Raw genomic sequence first — 17,187 nt, forward strand, 5'->3', positions numbered from 1 at the left:
ACCTCTGTTTTATGCGCATGTGACAACAAATCAATAGAATCCCTTTATCATATCTTGTTTAATTGTCCTTTATATACTGTTTCCCGATCAAGGCCTCTGAGTTCAATCATTTTGGAAACTGTTGCTAAACCACCTGAATTACATCTAGCCTATCTACTCCAGGACATTGACTCTTATAGAACATTACAGGTTGCAAGATTCCTGAATTCAGTTCTTTCATATAAAAGACTTCATGGAATGCTGCATGACTATTAAAAATCTAGTAAACTCTATCCACCATCTTTATATTCAAGGCCACAATATGGTACATCTAGAGATTGTATGTAACGTGAAGGAGATTATGCGTTGAAATATTTTAGTAGATATTTTAGAATGTAAAATGCTATTTTATTTATTGATTGGTTTTATCTTGTGGGCTTATAGCCAAATAAAGTATTATCTATCTTTGTTTCTTTTTTTTTACTCTTCTTCTTATTATTGTAATATTTTTTTGAAACTTTAATAAATATCTTTTTAAAAAAATAAAAATAAAAAGGAGACTCCCATGGACTGCAAGATCAAACCTATCCATTCTGAAGGAAATCAGCCCTGAGTGCTCACTGGAAGGACAGATCCTGAAGCTGAGGCTCCAATGCTTTGCCAACCTCATGAGAAGAGAAGACTCCCTGGAGAAGACCCTGATGTTGGGAAGGATGGAGGGCACAAGGAGAAGGGGACGTCAGAGGACGAGATGGTTGGACGGTGTTCTTGAGGCTACAGACATGAGTCTCAGCAAACTGCGGGAGGCAGTGGAAGACAGGAGGGCCTGGTGTGCTCGGGTCCAGGGGGTCATGAAGAAGTGGACACGACTAAAGAACAACATAAGGAGATTCAGTCACTCCAAAATCAGACTGATAAAGGCAGGAAAAGGTGCACAACAGCAAGTGATGATCGAAGAATGGAGAGACTGTGCCTGCATGACAGAAGAAAAACATCTGGGTGTTTACAAGATGACATGGGGCAATGGAAGGTGAAGCTGAGTGCAAGGACTGGTCTAAATGCTAGAATTCCAAGGGAAAAGCCATTATCTCTCAAGCCAAGGTGGAAAAGATTAAACTGGGCTTAAACCCATGGTAACTGGACAGCGGAACAATGGGACAGTGTTATTTGGAGTGATGAGACCCCAATCTCCTTGCTTGGTAGTGAGGGCATGAAATACGCGAGGAGGAGAATCGGAGAAGATTTACATCCTACTTGCATTACACCGACCGTGAAACACCCAGACAGTGTGATGATCTGGGGTTGTATGATAGCAAAAGGTGTGGGCAGAATTTGTGTCATTAATGGGAACGTCAATGCCCCCAAATACATAAACCAAATACTTGAGCCTGAATGTGAAATCCTCTTCCACTGCTGGAATGGCCTGGGAATAGCCCAAGCGAAATGATGAGGGACCAACTCCCTTCTCTTGCCATTGCCTTCCGTTAAGAGTTTGGGTGTAATCCTTGACGCCTCCCTTTCCATGGAGGCGCAGGTTATACAACAACAGCCAAGGCGACATTTTCCCACCTTTCCCGCCCCGACCTGGCCACAGTGATCCATGCGATGGTCACCTCCAGGCTTGACTACTGTAATTCGCTCTACGCGGGGCTGCTCTTGAAGCTCTCCCAGAAACTCCAGCGGGTGGAGTTTGGGTGTAATCCTTGACGCCTCCCTTTCCATGGAGGCACAGGTTACAACAACAGGCCTAGGCGACATTTTCCCACCTTCGCCGCATCAAGCAGTTGGTCCCTTACCTTCCCCACCTTGGTCTGGCCACAGTGATCCATGCGATGGTCACCTCCAGGCTTGACTACTGTAATTCGCTCTACGCGGGGCTGCCCTTGAAGCTCTCCCAGAAACTCCAGCGGGTGAAGAATGCTGCAGCGAGGCTCCTCACGGGGTCTCTGCCATGGGAGCATATTCACCCAGTGCTTTTCCAGCTGCACTGGCTCCCGGTGGAGTACAGGGTCAGACTCAAGGTGCTGCTTTTGACCTTTCAAGCCCTTCACGGCCTAGGACCCTCTCAACACTGGCACCGGCCTGGTGGAACGCTCTGTCTCATGAGACCAGGGCCCTGCAGGATCTGATTTCTTTCCGCAGGGCCTGTAAGACAGAGTTGTTCCACCTGGCCTATGGCTTAGAATCAGTTTGATTCCCTCCCCCTCTTTCTTTTTCCTTTTTCCTCCTGTGAAGAGGCTACATCCTAATGTTTTAATGTTGTATTTTAATGTTGTAGCCGTGTTGGTCTGCCATAGTCAAAACAAAAAAAATTCCTTCCAGTAGCACCTTAAAGACCAACTAAGTTAGTTCTTGGTATGAGCTTTCGTGTATCTGAAGAAGTGTGCATGCACACGAAAGCTCATACCAAGAACTAACTTAGTTGGTCTTTAAGGTGCTACTGGAAGGAATTTTTTTTGTTTTGATTTTATTACTGGTTGTTAGCCACCCTGAGCCTGGTCTTGGCTACGGAGGCCAGGGTATAAATAAATTTTTATTATTATTATTATTATTATTATTATTATTATTATTATTATTATTATTATTAATAATTCCATCTTGGTTTCAGATTATCACAGCTGCAGAACTAAAAAACTTGCTTCACTCCATGGGAAGACGTTGTAAGGCCGTAATTAAAGCTAAAGGTTACCGAAGTCAGTATTAATTGACATGGTGAGAATTTCTGTATATCTCCCTTTTTCTATGTGTTTCACATTTCTTTTTTATGACTGCTGTTCTAATAAATACTCCTTCATAAAAGTTATTGCATTGCATTCTTCATCAAATTATCTTTCCTATGGTATCACTCCGAAAAAAGTGGTGCTATGAGCCATCAAACCTCGGAAACACACTTTTTAAAACGTTTCCACGATTTTAGCCACTAGCTGTTCATTTAAAGTTAATGTATTTTTTATATGGGACCAGATGGTTATTATTAATGTTTCATGTGTATGTATGTCTTGGAAGCCACCCAGAGTGGCTGGGGCAACCCGGCCAGATGGGCAGGGGATAAATAAAAATGACTACTATTATTATCACTGCAACTACTACCTGAGACTCAATAAGCCTGGCTCTTCTCTGGGACGGATTTTGTTTGGCCCAGTCATGGCTTCCCCTCCATCGCCAACAACAACAACAACAATATTTATTACGGCCATAGGCCCATACAGGTAAAAACAACACATAAATAATAGCTTGTGCACATGGGGGGAAAAACAGCCGCTAAAACACCACTATAACAATAAAATACTATAAAATAGAATGGCATACTACGCCTTAGTTAGCTTGTAGTGCTCCTTGGCGTCGCTTTTGTGTAAGGACAGCGACCAGGAACCTAGCCACTTTCAGGGTCGTATGTCCATCGCCAATGTCAGGCGTCTCTTGGGTCAACCCAAGAAAACAAAAACAGAAAACCTGACAGAAGCTACTTATCTTTCGTAACAACTCTGAAGCTGACATTTAAAATGGCCTGGGCAGTTCAGACCAGCCCAACCGTGGTATAAAGAGGCAGAACTGGAGGAAGATGGTTCTCAGAAAAGAACTGTAATTTACTGTTTATTGGGGGGGGGGGGTTAGGTTCCCAGGTGTTGTAGGTGTTAGGATCTTTATCTCACCAGCTGGTCAGCAAGTAGCACTATGGTTGTTTATATCACGTGAGTGTCTGAGAGCGTGAGACAGGGAGTCTCGGTACTGTTGGGGACTGCGACAGAAGTCACTTTCACTTCTGTGTGAGATGTTGTTCTGAACTGCTGCTGAGAGAGAGAGCGGACATGCTGGTGGGTTCTCTGTATATATGGACTGTAAATAAAGTAGTTTATAGCTACTGATTGTCTTTTTCTTCTCCCTCTCAGGAGGGAGGGGTCGCTTATCACTGGTCTCTCTGGACTGAGGAAGATTTACAGCCAGAGAGAGACCACCGGAGAGACACCCCAGTGTCTTGGGAAGGTGATGGCCTTCCTGGGCGTTTTTCCAACAGTAGGGGGCGCTGTTGAGCTCTGTGAAAATATGTGAGGTTTGTCACATAGAGGTATTTTTTGAATTTCCAGGCAGATATGACTTTCCCACACAGAGGCTTACCAAGAGAGGCCACGATCCCACGATTCTCCTCCATGACGTCCTTATGCAGAGCTCTCTGGTCAGGATCCAGCAACGCCCACTCCTCATCCGTGAAACAAACAGCGACATCTTCAAAGCACACTGGACCCTAAAAGAAAAAGGGAAATGTCCTCCTCTTAGACAGCAGAAATATGATCTGCAACACAATGCTCTGTGGTTTCCTTCCTGTAAATTGCTGTGCTATTTCTTTTTATATATATATTTTTAATTTTAACTAATAAATTATACAATGTACCACAAAACCTATCCCTCATACAATCTTTTTGGACTTCCATCAGCACCTCTGATGATCCACCATTTTCACCACTTCTTATGCATTTCTTAACTTTATATTGCCTTTACATCTCTTAACAAATCATCCTCCCCCTTCTCCATTTTTTCCATACTTCTAATAATACAAGAAGCCTAGTTTGGATGGCCATCTGTCTTGGGTGATCCAGCTGAGACTCCGGCAATGCAGGGGGTGGGACTTGATGACCCTTGGGGTCCCTTTCAACTCTAGGATCCCATGGAAACTGCAACCACAGATGAATCCTACTGGCAACATTCAGAAGGCTGGTGTCACAGAGCTATCTGGGCAGGAAATCCCACACTTCACAGCTGGAGTTTACTCTTTATCAGCAAGAACACGATATTCACAATCTTGGCTGAGTTTCAGGCGTAATGAGCAGCTCATTCCCGGAGGGTCTGTCACTTTGCATTTCATAGTGCAGAAAGTATGGATCTGATATTGATATTTCCTATAAAGGAGTACGACAAGGCTGTATATTGTCCCCCTGCTTATTTAACTTATATGCAGAATTCATCATGCGAAAGGCTGGACTGGATGAATCCCTCACCGGAATTAAGTTTGCCGGAAGAAATATCAACAATCTCAGATATGCAGATGACAAAACATTGATGGCAGAAAGTGAGGAGGAATTAAAGAACCTTTTAATGAGGGTGAAAGAGGAGAGTGCAAAATATGGTTTGAAGCTCAACATCAAAAAACAAAGATCATGGCCACTGGGCCCGTCACCTCCTGGCAAATAGAAGGGGAAGAAATGGAGGCAGTGAGAGATTTTACTTTCTTGGGCTCCAAGATCACTGCAGAGGGTGACAGCAGCCACGAAATTAAAAGGCGCCTGCTTCTTCGGAGAAAAGCAATGACAAACCTAGACAGCACTTAAAAAGCAGAGACATCACCTTACCAACAAAGGTCCGTATAGTTAAACATATGATTTTCCCAGTAGTGATGTATGGAAGTGAGAGCTGGGCCATAAAGAAGGCTGATCGCCGAAGAACGGATGCTTTTGAATTATGGTGCTGGAGGAGACTCTTGGGAGTCCCATGGACTGCAAGAAGATCCAACTTCTCCATTCTGAAGGAAATCAGCCCTGAGTGCTCACTGGAAGGACAGATCGTGAAGCTGAGACTCCAATACTTTGGCCATCTCATGAGAAGAGAAGAGGACGAGATGGTGGGACAGTGTTCTCAAAGCTACCAGCATGAGTCTGACCAAACTGCGGAAGGTAGTGGAAGACAGGAGGACCTGGCGTGCTCCGGTCCAGGGGGTCACAAAGAGGCGGACACGACTAAACGACTAAACAAAAACAACAATACTAATTAATTCAAGAGGGTTCTGGAAGCTTCTCTGCGTAAAAGAAACAAGCAGAAGGTTCCTGATGTTTGGGTTATTCCTTCAGAGAAGCTGAGTACAGCTGGGTTAAAGGGGTTCTGTCATCTCTTCTGTCAAGGTCATGCTGACTATAAGAAGAGGCCAGAAGGAGCCTGGATTTCACTCTCTCTCTCTCTCTCTCTCTCTCTCTCTCTCTCTCTCTCTCTCTCTCTTCCTTCTGATGTTCTGTACATAGTATGCTGAGTCTTAAGGTTTAAATTTATTATAAGTTGTGGGAAATTTCAGTTAAGTCTGCTGCAACTGGATGTCTTATGAACAGGGCCAATCCTGAACGTTTTGGATTTGGGATCCATTATGCTCATTTGTCTTCAGTAGCAGTAAAGCTCTGCTGGATGAAATACAATTGCCTCTGGTCTATTTTGGGGAATACTGCAACGTCTTTACAATTTCACTCTGCTAACTATACATTGTAGTTCTGCTCTGGATCAATATTGAGTAGAATTTTAAGACAGTGTCTTCCTCCACAAAAGCAGTTGCCAAGAGTGAAGGCCCCCAACTCCCCACAGCTTTCCAAGCCCCCTCCTCTCTGGGGTTTCTGGCAAGCGATTGAACAGTGCGCCAGTGTGCAGCCTGCCTTTGCCCTTCCATTCTCAGACATCTCCTGCCTCCGAGAGACAAGCAGGGAGGGTGGCTTCTGGCAGAAGGAGAGGGAGCCCCCGGTAGCTCCTCCTTCTCCTGACTCACCTCAGCCTCTCATCCTCCCTCCTCCCACTCGTCTCCTCCCACTTCTGCCTCCGATTCTGGACTGCATTCTGCCACAGAGTCTCCCAGCTCACTAAGCCCTGTTGCCCCTTCAGCTTCTGACACCTCCTCTTCCCAGGCTCCTCCCTCTGACCGCTCATCCTTCCTCCACCTCCACTCCTTGGGCTTTAGACGTCTTCCCTTCCTGGTTCCCCGGCTGCTTCCTCCCACCATTCCTCTGTGCCCAACCAGTCCATGACATTGCTCCATCCCTCGGGCTCTGACCCCACAAGGCAGCTTCCCCTGACCTGATCTGGTGCCACAGCCGCTGCTTCCCTTCTGCCCCCATGAAAAGGCGGATCAGGAGGTCTTGCCAACATCATTCTGTCACCTGCAAAAGAAAAAAAGGTAAGCAGGATGCTAGGAGTGCCTGCTTCTCTCAGAGAGGAAACAGGGCATCTCTAACTACAGATGGGACTTTCAGAAAGCCTTTCCTGCTGAGTGCAGTTGGACATTTGTGCCCATTTCATATGTTAGTCGTGCAGAAATACTTCTCACTTCCTTTGTACCCTTGTTCCCAACTGTGCCCCCCCCAAAAAAGATTTAAAAACCCCACAGATTAGTTGGGAAAGCAACAGAATAGACCAAACGGAGAAAAGCCACCTTCCTCCTTACCCAGTGGCCTCTCTCTGGTGTCCAACGGAGGCCTCTCTGCCTCACAGGAATCCAGGTCCATTTCTGCAAAATGATCCCTTTTCTGAAAGAGCGATTCCAAACAGAGAATGAATGGTGAGAAATGTTAGAAAGAGAATGACAAAGACAGAATCTTTAAGGGTGTTAGATCTCATCCCATGGATGCCTTCCCAGAAAAAGAATGGGCCAACAGTAGAGCATTATGGGATGTTCTCCATCCTGTTTGGAGCCCCTTGGGAGTATCCAGAGGAAAGTCTCTCTCACCTGCTTTCTCTCCTCTGCCTGACTCAGGAGAAAACCTTCGGCCAGGGCCACTGCCTGGGAACTGGTCTCCGCTCCACAGTCCCTCACCCAGCTCTCCATCTCCGGGGGAAGGACAGCCAGGAACTGCTCCAAGATCACCAGGTCCAGCATCTCAGCTTTCGTGTGCCTTTCTGGCTTCAGCCATTGGCGGCAAAATTGGTAGAGTCGGCGGCAAACCTCTCGGGGTCCTTTGGCCTCCTGGCAGCAGAACTGCCTCAATTGCTGGCTCTGCACCTCTGAGCGGAGGGTGTCCTCCTCACTCAGGATCTTCTGCACAGAGTTTTCCCAGAATCCCCCACTGCTCCCGGTTTGGATGACATGGCCTCTTCTTGCTGCAGGGCCAGCTGAGTCTCGCTCATCCATTTGTGCTCTCTGGAAGTCTCTAAGAGATGGGAAGGAACCCTTTGGTCTTCTGCCAAGTTCTGTCTTAATGAGAAGCTCTTGCCAATCCTACAAAGCAAATGCTTTGTTACGTAAAAGTTTTTATTATTAGTAGTAAATATTTTTATTTTTTGTTTGTTTTGTTCTTTAGGTGAGAGGGTCGGGGCTGTCTGGGAGTCGGCCCCATTCAACAGAATGGCAGGGGGCGGGTTCCCCGGGGGGGGGGAGCACTGGGACACCCGATCACAGTGATCACGGGTAGGAGGAGGAGTTACACTATGACCAGACCATGTCATTGTTTGAGGACTATCCCTGCCTCCGGGTCTGGTCTTGACCGGGTGGATACTGGAATCAGCAAGGGAGACCCACGTGAGCTGCTGTGCAATGCCAGGTCAAGAATTCATGAGACCACTGCCATCCACGACTTGGCTGGATGTGGGTGATCTGACACGAAGTGAAACCGAAACAAAAGAAGTGTCATGGTCGGATCACTTCCTGGTGCAACTGGACTTCTCCACGACCCTTCCCCTCTGCAGGGAGGAGGGACTGATTTGGATGGCCCACCCCCGGTACATAATGGATCCAAATGGTTTCCAGAAAGGAGGAGGGGATGTTTTATCCCATGTTGATGGCCTTTCAGCTGATTTCCTTGTGGCGCCTGGACAGCCCCGTGGTTCTTCCCGAAGCTGAAGACGATGAAAAAAATACTGAGATGGCTAGAGTGTCGGTGGCAGAAAACACACTCTGAATCTGACAAAATACAGGTTAGAGCTCAATGTCGAGCCTACCAAGTGGCAATAGCAATGGCTTTCTTCACCGCCTCTATTGCATCTGCAGAAAACAACACCAGGAGACTCTTTCAGGTGGTTCACAATTTAGTGGAACCACCTGCGTCATTGGGGCCTCAAAAGGACCCTGAGATCTCCTTCAATGATTTGGCAAAGTTTTTTGCAGTTAAATGACCCAGATTTGGAAAGAGGTAGACTCCACCATGGGAGCAGGGCCAGGGTGGGAGAGTGCTAGAGTCCCGTCTAGTCAGGTTGCGTGGGATCAGTTCAAGTTTGTTACCTCCAAAGATGTGGACAGGCTGCTTGGACAAGTGAAACTGACCACCTTTCTCCTTGATCATCCTGGCTCAGAAAAGCCAACCGGGAAGGGCTGGGTGATGGGCTCTGCAGGGTGGTGAATGCTTCCCTCTGTGAGGGAGCCTTCCCAGACCCGCTGAAAGAGGTGGTCATTAAACCGCTACTTAAAAAAACATCTTTAGACCCAGCCAATTTGGCCTGGCGTGCTCTGGTCCAGGGGGTCGCGAAGAGTCGAACACAACTAAGCGACTAAACAACAACAACAACAATATAGCCAGCTATCGCCCAGTCTCACATTTCCCATTCTTGGGCAAGGTGATTGAGCGAGTAGTTGCTGAACAACTCCAGGCACACCTGGAGGATGCGGACCATTTGGATCCCTTCCAGTCGGGATTCACCATGGGACTGAAATTCCCTTGGTCGCGCTGGTTCATGATTTCTGGCGGGCTAAGGTGAGAACTGCTTCCTAGTTCTGCTGGATCTCTCAGCGGCCTTTGATACCATCAACCACGACATCCTTCTGGACCGGCTAGAGGGGCTGGGAGCTGGGGGCACTGTCATACAGTGGTTAATCTCCTTCCTCCTGGGCCGAGTCCAAAAAGTGGTGGGGGGGGGGATGAGTCTTCAGAGCTTTGGGCTCTCACTTGTGGGGTGCCCCAGGGTTCTGTCCTCTCCCCCTTGCTTTTTAACATATATATGAAGCCACTGGGAGGGATCATCAGGGGGTTTGGGCTGGGTGTTCATCAGTATGCGGATGATACCCAGCTCTACCTCTCCTTTAAATCAGAACATGTGAAGGCGGTGAAGGTCCTGTGTGAGTGTCTGGAAGCGGTTGGAGGATGGATGGAGGCTAACAGATTGAGGTTGAATCCTGGCAAGACAGAAGTACTGTTTTGGGGGGACAGGGGGTGGGCAGGTGTGGAGGACTCCCTGCTCCTGAATGGGACAACTGTGCCCCTGAAGGACCATGTGCGCAGCCTGGGAGACATTTTGGACTCACATCTGTCCATCGAGCTGCAGATCAATTCTGTGTCCAGGGTGGCTGTTTACCAGCTCCATCTGGTACGTAGGCTGAGACCCTATCTGCCAGCTGACTGTCTCGCCAGAGTGCTGCATGCTCTAGTTATCTCCCGCTTGGACTACTGCCATGCACTCTACGTGGGGCTACCTTTGAAGGTGACCCAGAAACTACAACTACCGTAATCCAGAACGCGGTAGCTAGACTGGGAGCTGGTGACTGGGAGTGGCCTCCGTGACCACATACCACCAATCCAGAAAGACCTACATTGGCTACCAGTACATTTCCAGGCACAATTCAAAGAGTTGCTGCTAACCTTGAAAGCCCTAAACAGCCTCAGTCCAGTATACCTGAAGTCTACCCCATTGTTCTGTCCGGACAGTGACGTCCAGCACCAAGGGCCTTCTGGCGGTTCCCTCATTGCGAGGAAAGAGGTTACAGGAAACCAGGCAGAGGGCCTTCTCGGTGGTGGCACCCGCCCTGTGGAATGCCCTCCCATCACATGTCAAGGAAATAAACTACTATCTGATGTTTAGAAGACATCTGAAGGCAGCCCTGTTTAGGGAAGTTTTAAATGTTTGATGCTTCATTCTGTTTTTAGTATTCTATTGGGAGACACCAAGAGTGGGTGGAGTATATTATTATTATTATTATTATTATTATTATTATTATTATTATTATTATTATTATTAGAACCAGGGCTGGATTGCACCACAGGCCAAACCATGAGGTTTCTGGAGGAGGAGGAGGAGGAGGAGAAGACAAAGAAAGCAGACTCCTGGGGTGGGGTCTCTTTTCCTTTGCTCCAAGGGCCAGGTATGTATCTGGCCAACTCCCTGAGGGCCAAGTGGACGGGGCCAAAGACATCTCACTTGAAATTTAGGAGGGTAAGTTAGTATTATTATTCTCTTAGATGGCTGAACACACACACAGCCACTGATGCCCAGGTCCCCGGAGGCTCAGTGAGTAGCAGCGCCCATTTCCGGCTGCTTTGCCAGCAACAATCCCTTTGGGAGAGAGAGGATGGGGTCCTGGGATGCCCTGCTCTGGGTGCGAGGGGATTGCTGAGGTGGCCTCCGTGGGGAGCTGCCCTGGGAGACACTGGGAAACTGGTCCCCAATGCAGCAGCCAGACTCTGGGCTGGGATCACTCTCTTTATTCCTGGCCTTTCTCTCCAACATTTCCTTCCTTCCTCCCCTCCCCGTGGTTTTTTTTTGGGGGGGGGTCTAGCCCACCTCCTCGTCCAGCTTTGGAAAACCACTTGCACATCTTCCCTCTGTTCTGCAATGACGATGAGCGACGTCACACAGAGGTAAAGTCCCAGGGACTCCTTTGTTTAAAGAAAGGTGATTTTTTCTGAAGGGGGGGGAGGCCAGATGAGTTTGGGATCCTCTGCTCTGCAGGAAGGAGAGCGTGGCAGCCCTGGCCCCTCCCTGGCAGGACCCTCCCCTCCCCCCTGACTTGGGCCCCCCCCCCTGCAGGAGCAGATCTGGCCCCCCAGGCCTCCTCCCCTGCTGCAGCCCTGGGACCCCCACCAGATCCCAGAGAGAGGGGAGACTCACCAGATCCCAGGAGAGACAGCGAGGCAGCCCTTGCAGGAGAGACATAGAAGCAGGGAAGGACTGGGGAGGGGGGGGCCTTGGCTCTGGAGGACCTGCCCCCCTTGCTTCCTGTCCTCTCTAGGAAGGCAGCTCGGTTCCCTTTAACCCTTGCAAGGCCAGTACCCCCCCCCCACACTCAGCCCTCTCTCGCCTTCCTGAACCTCAGCTCTTCATTATTTTGAATGGCTCTAAGGGGGCAGCTTCCCCCTGGATCCGCCTATGGCAAGGGATCCTTTTGGGGGGGGGCTTTGGCTCTTGTTGGGCTCTGAGCATCTCCCTCAGTCCCTTTTTTGGGGGGCCTTTGGCTCTTGGCTGGGCTCTGAGCATCTCCCTCGGTCTCTTTTTTGGGGGGGCCTTTGGCTCTTGGCTGGGCTCTGAGCATCTCCCTCGGTCCCTTTTGGGGGGTCCTTTGGCTCTTGGCTGGGCTCTGAGCATCTCCCTTGGTCCCTTTTGGGGGGTCCTTTGGCTCTTGGCTGGGCTCTGAGCATCTCCCTCGGTCCCTTTTGGGGGGGCCTTTGGCTCTTGGCTGGGCTCTGAGCATCTCCCTCGGTCCCTTTTGGGGGGCCTTTGGCTCTTGGCTGGGCTCTGAGCCTCTCCCTCGGTCCCTTTGGGGGGGGCCTTTGGCCCTTGGCTGGGCTCTGAGCATCTCCCTCGGTCTCTTTTTGGGGGGGGCTTTGGCTCTTGGCTGGGCTCTGAGCATCTCCCTCGGTCCCTTTGGGGGGGGGCTTTGGCTCTTGGCTGGGCTCTGAGCATCTCCCTTGGTCCCTTTTTTGGGGGGGCCTTTGGCTCTTGGCTGGGCTCTGAGCATCTCCCTCAGTCCCTTTTTTGGGGGGGCCTTTGGCTCTTGGCTGGGCTCTGAGCATCTCCCTTGGTCCCTTTTTGGGGGGTCTTTGGCTCTTGGCTGGGCTCTGAGCATCTCCCTTGGTCCCTTTTTGGGGGGGCCTTTGGCTCTTGGCTGGGCTCTGAGCATCTCCCTCAGTCCCTTTTTTGGGGGGGCCTTTGGCTCTTGGCTGGGCTCTGAGCATCTCCCTTGGTCCCTTTTTGGGGGGGCCTTTGGCTCTTGGCTGGGCTCTGAGCATCTCCCTTGGTCCCTTTTTGGGGGGCCTTTGGCTCTTGGCTGGGCTCTGAGCATCTCCCTTGGTCCCTTTTTGGGGGGGTCTTTGGCTCTTGGCTCGGCTCTGAGCATCTCCCTCGGTCCCTTTGGGGGGGTCATTTGGCGCTTGGCTGGGCTCTGAGCATCTCCCTCGGTCCCTTTGGCTCTTGGCTGGGCTCTGAGCATCTCCCACGGTCCCTTTTTGGGGGGGGCCTTTGGCTCTCGGCTGGGCTCTGAGCATCTCCCTCGGTCCCTTTTTTGGGGGGCCTTTGGCTCTTGGCTGGGCTCTGAGCATCTCCCTCTGTCCCTTTTTGGGGGGGCCTTTGGCTCTTGGCTGGGCTCTGAGCATCTCCCTCAGTCCCTACGCCAGGAAGCGGAGGAGCAGCGCAGCCCAGGCTGGAGCGTTGTTCGTTGTTGTTTAGTCGTTTAGTCGTGTCCGCCTCTTTGTGACCCCCTGGACCAGAGCACGCCAGGCCCTCCTGTCTTCCACTACCTTCCGCAGTTTGGTCAGACTCATGTTTGTAGCTTCAAGAACACTGTCCAACCATCTTGTCCTCTGTCGTCCCCTTCTCCTTGTGCCCTCCATCTTTCCCAACATCAGGGTCTTATCCAGGGAGTCTTCTCTTCTCATGAGGTGGCCAAAGTACTGGAGCTGAAGGAGTGGAGACCAGAGGTCCACTTTGGAGAGCCAGGCTGGAGACATTTTATAAGCTGAAAGCCATCTTAGAAAGCAAACTAAAAGCTAAAAAGGCTAAAAGCTATCTCTCTTCTGTTTGCAAAAGCATTCTTTGCGAATGCAGCAAATGTGGTCAGAACATTTTACACCTGCTCTAGCTGTTGACCCAATTCCAGTAAACAGACCGAGGAGAGAGCAAGAAGCAGGATATCTAGCCCACCACAAAATTCTAAAAGAAGACTTACACCTGAACCTGTTAAAACCACAGGACCCCTTTCCTGAGATAGGGGGCAGGAGTAGTTACGGGAAATAGTAAAGAGGTCAGATAGATTTTAAGCCATTAGTGCCCCCTAGTGGATAATGCAGCCTGGAACCGAAAGGCCACCATCAATTCTTTCATTGGTAGAGCTTTTAATGAATATGTATAAAGAGGAATGTGTAAGGGGTGGGTCAAGGGCTGAACTGTGCTTTTGCCAAAAGGTATAAAAGTTGTCTGCATCTGACTGACGGTGGGCATTCTCTCATTTTTGCTGAATGTACCCACTTTGCTTTGCTTGTCTGACAAATAAACCAAAGTCAATAAAAAATATTGCTGCCCGGATTTTTCCATTCTGGTCCGGATTCTGAAGTCTCTAACAGAGCCTCAGCTTCACGATTTTTCCTTCCAGTGAGCACTCTGCTTTTGAAGATGCTGTCTAGGTTTGCCATCACCTTTCTCCCAAGAAGCAGGGGTCTTTTAATTTCGTGGCTGCTGTCACCCTCTGCAGTGATCATGGAGCCCAAGAAAGTAAAATCTCTCACTGCCTCCATTTCTTCCCCTTCTATTTGCCAGGAGGTGATGGGACCAGTGGCCATGATCTTCGTTTTTTTGATGTTGAGCTTCAGACCATATTTTGCGCTGTCCTCTTTCACCCTCATTAAAAGGTTCTTTAATTCCTCCTCACTTTCTGCCATCAAGGTTGTGTCATCTGCATATCTGAGGTTGTTGATATTTCTTCCGGCAATCTTAATTCCGGCTAGGGATTCATCCAGCCCAGCCTTTCGCATGATGAATTCTGCATATAAGTTAAATAAGCAGGGAGACAAAATACAGCCTTGTCGTACTCCTTTCCCAATTTTGAACCAATCAGTTGTTCCATATCCAGTTCTAACTGTAGCTTCTTGTCCCACATAGAGATTTCTCAGGAGACAGATGAGGTGATCAGGCACTCCCATTTCTTTAAGAACTTGCCATAGTTTGCCGCGGTCGACACAGTCAAAGGCTTTTGCATAGTCAATGAAGCAGAAGTAGATGTCTTTCTGGAACTCTCTAGCTTTCTCCATAATCCAGCGCATGTTTGCAATTTGGTCTCTGGTTCCTCTGCCTCTTCTAAATCCAGCTTGCACTTCTGGGAGTTCTTGGTCCACATACTGCTTGAGCCTTCCTTGTAGAATTTTAAGCATAACCTTGCTAGCGTGTGAAATGAGTGCAATTGTGCGGTAGTTGGAGCATTCTTTGGCACTGCCCTTCTTTGGGATTGGGATGTAGACTGGTTTTCTCCAATCCTCTGGCCACTGCTGAGTTTTCCAAATTTGCTGGCATATTGAGTGTAGCACCTTGACAGCATCATTGTTTAAAATTTTAAATAGTTCAGACGGAATATTATCACTTCCACTGGCCTTGTTATTAGCAGAGTCCAGTTCTGAGTTTGTGCAGATCTATCTTTCAATGCAAGTACAGTTCTCCATGAGTTACCCTCTGTTGAAGGTCAGGGCTCAGGGCATGCAGGGCTCAGTTCTGACACCTCTCAGGTGGACACCATTATAAGAGTCAGTTCCGGCACCCTTTTTTCTGGAAAAAGAGCATTGGTGGCATGTTTGTTTTGATGATGATACATGCAATAAATGTAAACCAAGCATATTGAAATTTGACTGCGTCTGTTCCTTTTCTTTGTGCTTTAACTTTGCAAATGAGGATTTATACTAATACTATTTCCTGGTACAAGTGCTGAGATAGGAAGCTTTCCAATATTACTAGCAGAGTTTATGAGGAGTAAGGATTCTTCTTCTTTTTTTTTATTTTCAATGCAGAATCATAACAAAAATTACAAACATTGAATCCAAAATAATACTATACAAAGAAAAAAAAAGGAACAGACAAAAAAAACAGAAAAGAAAAAGGAAAAAAAAACGCAGGAAACAAAACTAAGCTAAACATAAATGAAAAAGCACACATCTACAGAAAAAAAACATATCATTACGTACATATACACGTATTGATTTCCTTCCTTTGTTCTAAGACCTCAAAAAATTTACTCTTACTATATTGTTGTGTCTAATTAGATTACTTTCACCTTTGTACTTTTTTTTAAAACACCATTTTTCTTTTTCTTTAACCCTGTAAAGCATCATTCATTACATACCAATATATGTACTCCAGAACAATGTTTTTTCATATACTCTATAACACAACCCCATTCTTTTAATAATTTCTGGTCCGATTGTCCCCTTATGTATGCTGTGAGTCTTGCCAGATTTATGTATTCACAAAATTTAATTTGCCAATCTTTCACTGATGGAATTTTTCTCCCTTTCCAGTTTTTTGCTATAAGCATCCTGGCAGCTGTTGTTGCATAAAGGAATACTTTCCTTTGATTTTCGGGAATATCATTTGTAATTAAACCTAAAAGGAATGCCTCCGGTTTTTTACTGAAAGATATTTTAAACATCTTTTTGAGTTCTTCGTAGATTTCATTCCAGAATTTTTAATTGGTCGGCATTCCCACCACATGTGAAAAATTGTTCCTATTTCTTTTTTGCATCTCCAACAGGTATTCGATTTTAATTTGTAAATTTTACCCAATTTTACCGGAGTTAAGTACCATTGGTACACCATTTTCATAAAATTTTCTCTTATTGTATAACATGCCGTGAATTTAATATCTTTCCATAATTTCTCCCATTGTTCCAGCCGAATTACATATCCTATATCACATGCCCATTTAATCATAACTTCTTTTACTTCTTCATCCTTTAATTCCCATTCTAATAATAAATTATACATTTTAGATATATTCTTTTTTGAGTTTTGTAATAATACTTTTTGTAATTTTGATTCTTCTTTTTCAAATCCAATTACTTTATCCTGGTTGAATATTTGTGCAATTTTGTGATATTGTAGCCATGTGGTACAGTATTGGGTCACCTTTTCGTATGGTCTTAGTTTTAATTGGCCCTGTTCTTCCTTAAGGAGCTGCTGGTATGTCACCATTCTTCCTATAGTATTTTTCTTTTTAACCGATATAACTTCTAACGGGGAGACCCACCATGGGGTTTTCGGTTCTAACAACCTTCTATGTCTCACCCAGACCTTGTATAATGCATTTCTAATTACATGGCTTAGAAATTCTTTATGGACTGCCACTTTGTTATAAATTAGATAGGCATGCCAACCATATCTGTTGTTCCATCCCTCCAAATCCAAAATGTCACTGTTATCCAATTTAATCCAATCCTTGATCCAAGTAATATAGTCTCAGGTATGGGAGTCCAAAACCTCCCCGCTCTTTTATGTCGGTTAATAATTTATGTTTGATCCGTGGCTTTTTGCCTTGCCATATAAACTTTGTTAGGTCCGTTTTCCATTTTTTAAAACAATCATCTTTACCTATTATAGGAATCATTTGGAAAAGGAACAGAAGTTTTGGTAAGATATTCATTTTAATAGCCGAAATTCTACCCCAGAGTGTTAAATTCAATCTTGTCCAAGTTTCCATTTCTCTTTTTGTTTCTTCCCAAATTTTTTTTATAATTATCTTCAAACAAATTTATATTTTTCATTGTTATTTGTATTCCTAAATATTTC

The 17,187-nt window shown here is 46.9% G+C and overlaps 1 protein-coding gene across 8 annotated transcripts in view; it reads right to left on the minus strand.

Moving 5' to 3' along the window:
- The window catches only part of LOC309369076 (uncharacterized protein), a 205,244-nt gene that overhangs the window by 13,531 nt on the left and 174,526 nt on the right, over nucleotides 1-17,187 (minus strand). For 3 of the 8 annotated variants that reach the window (XM_081909685.1, XM_081909683.1, XM_081909681.1), the window contains one exon: nucleotides 4,096-4,222. The exons of the other annotated variants lie outside the window; for them this stretch is intronic. In XM_081909685.1, the coding sequence (XP_081765811.1) occupies nucleotides 4,096-4,222 (127 nt within the window). The remainder of the gene's footprint in view (nucleotides 1-4,095; nucleotides 4,223-17,187) is intronic. 8 annotated transcript variants of the gene reach the window in all.

This window comes from Podarcis melisellensis (genome assembly GCF_964234715.1).
Source record: "Podarcis melisellensis genome assembly, chromosome: 4".
NCBI classification, from domain to species: domain Eukaryota; kingdom Metazoa; phylum Chordata; class Lepidosauria; order Squamata; family Lacertidae; genus Podarcis; species Podarcis melisellensis.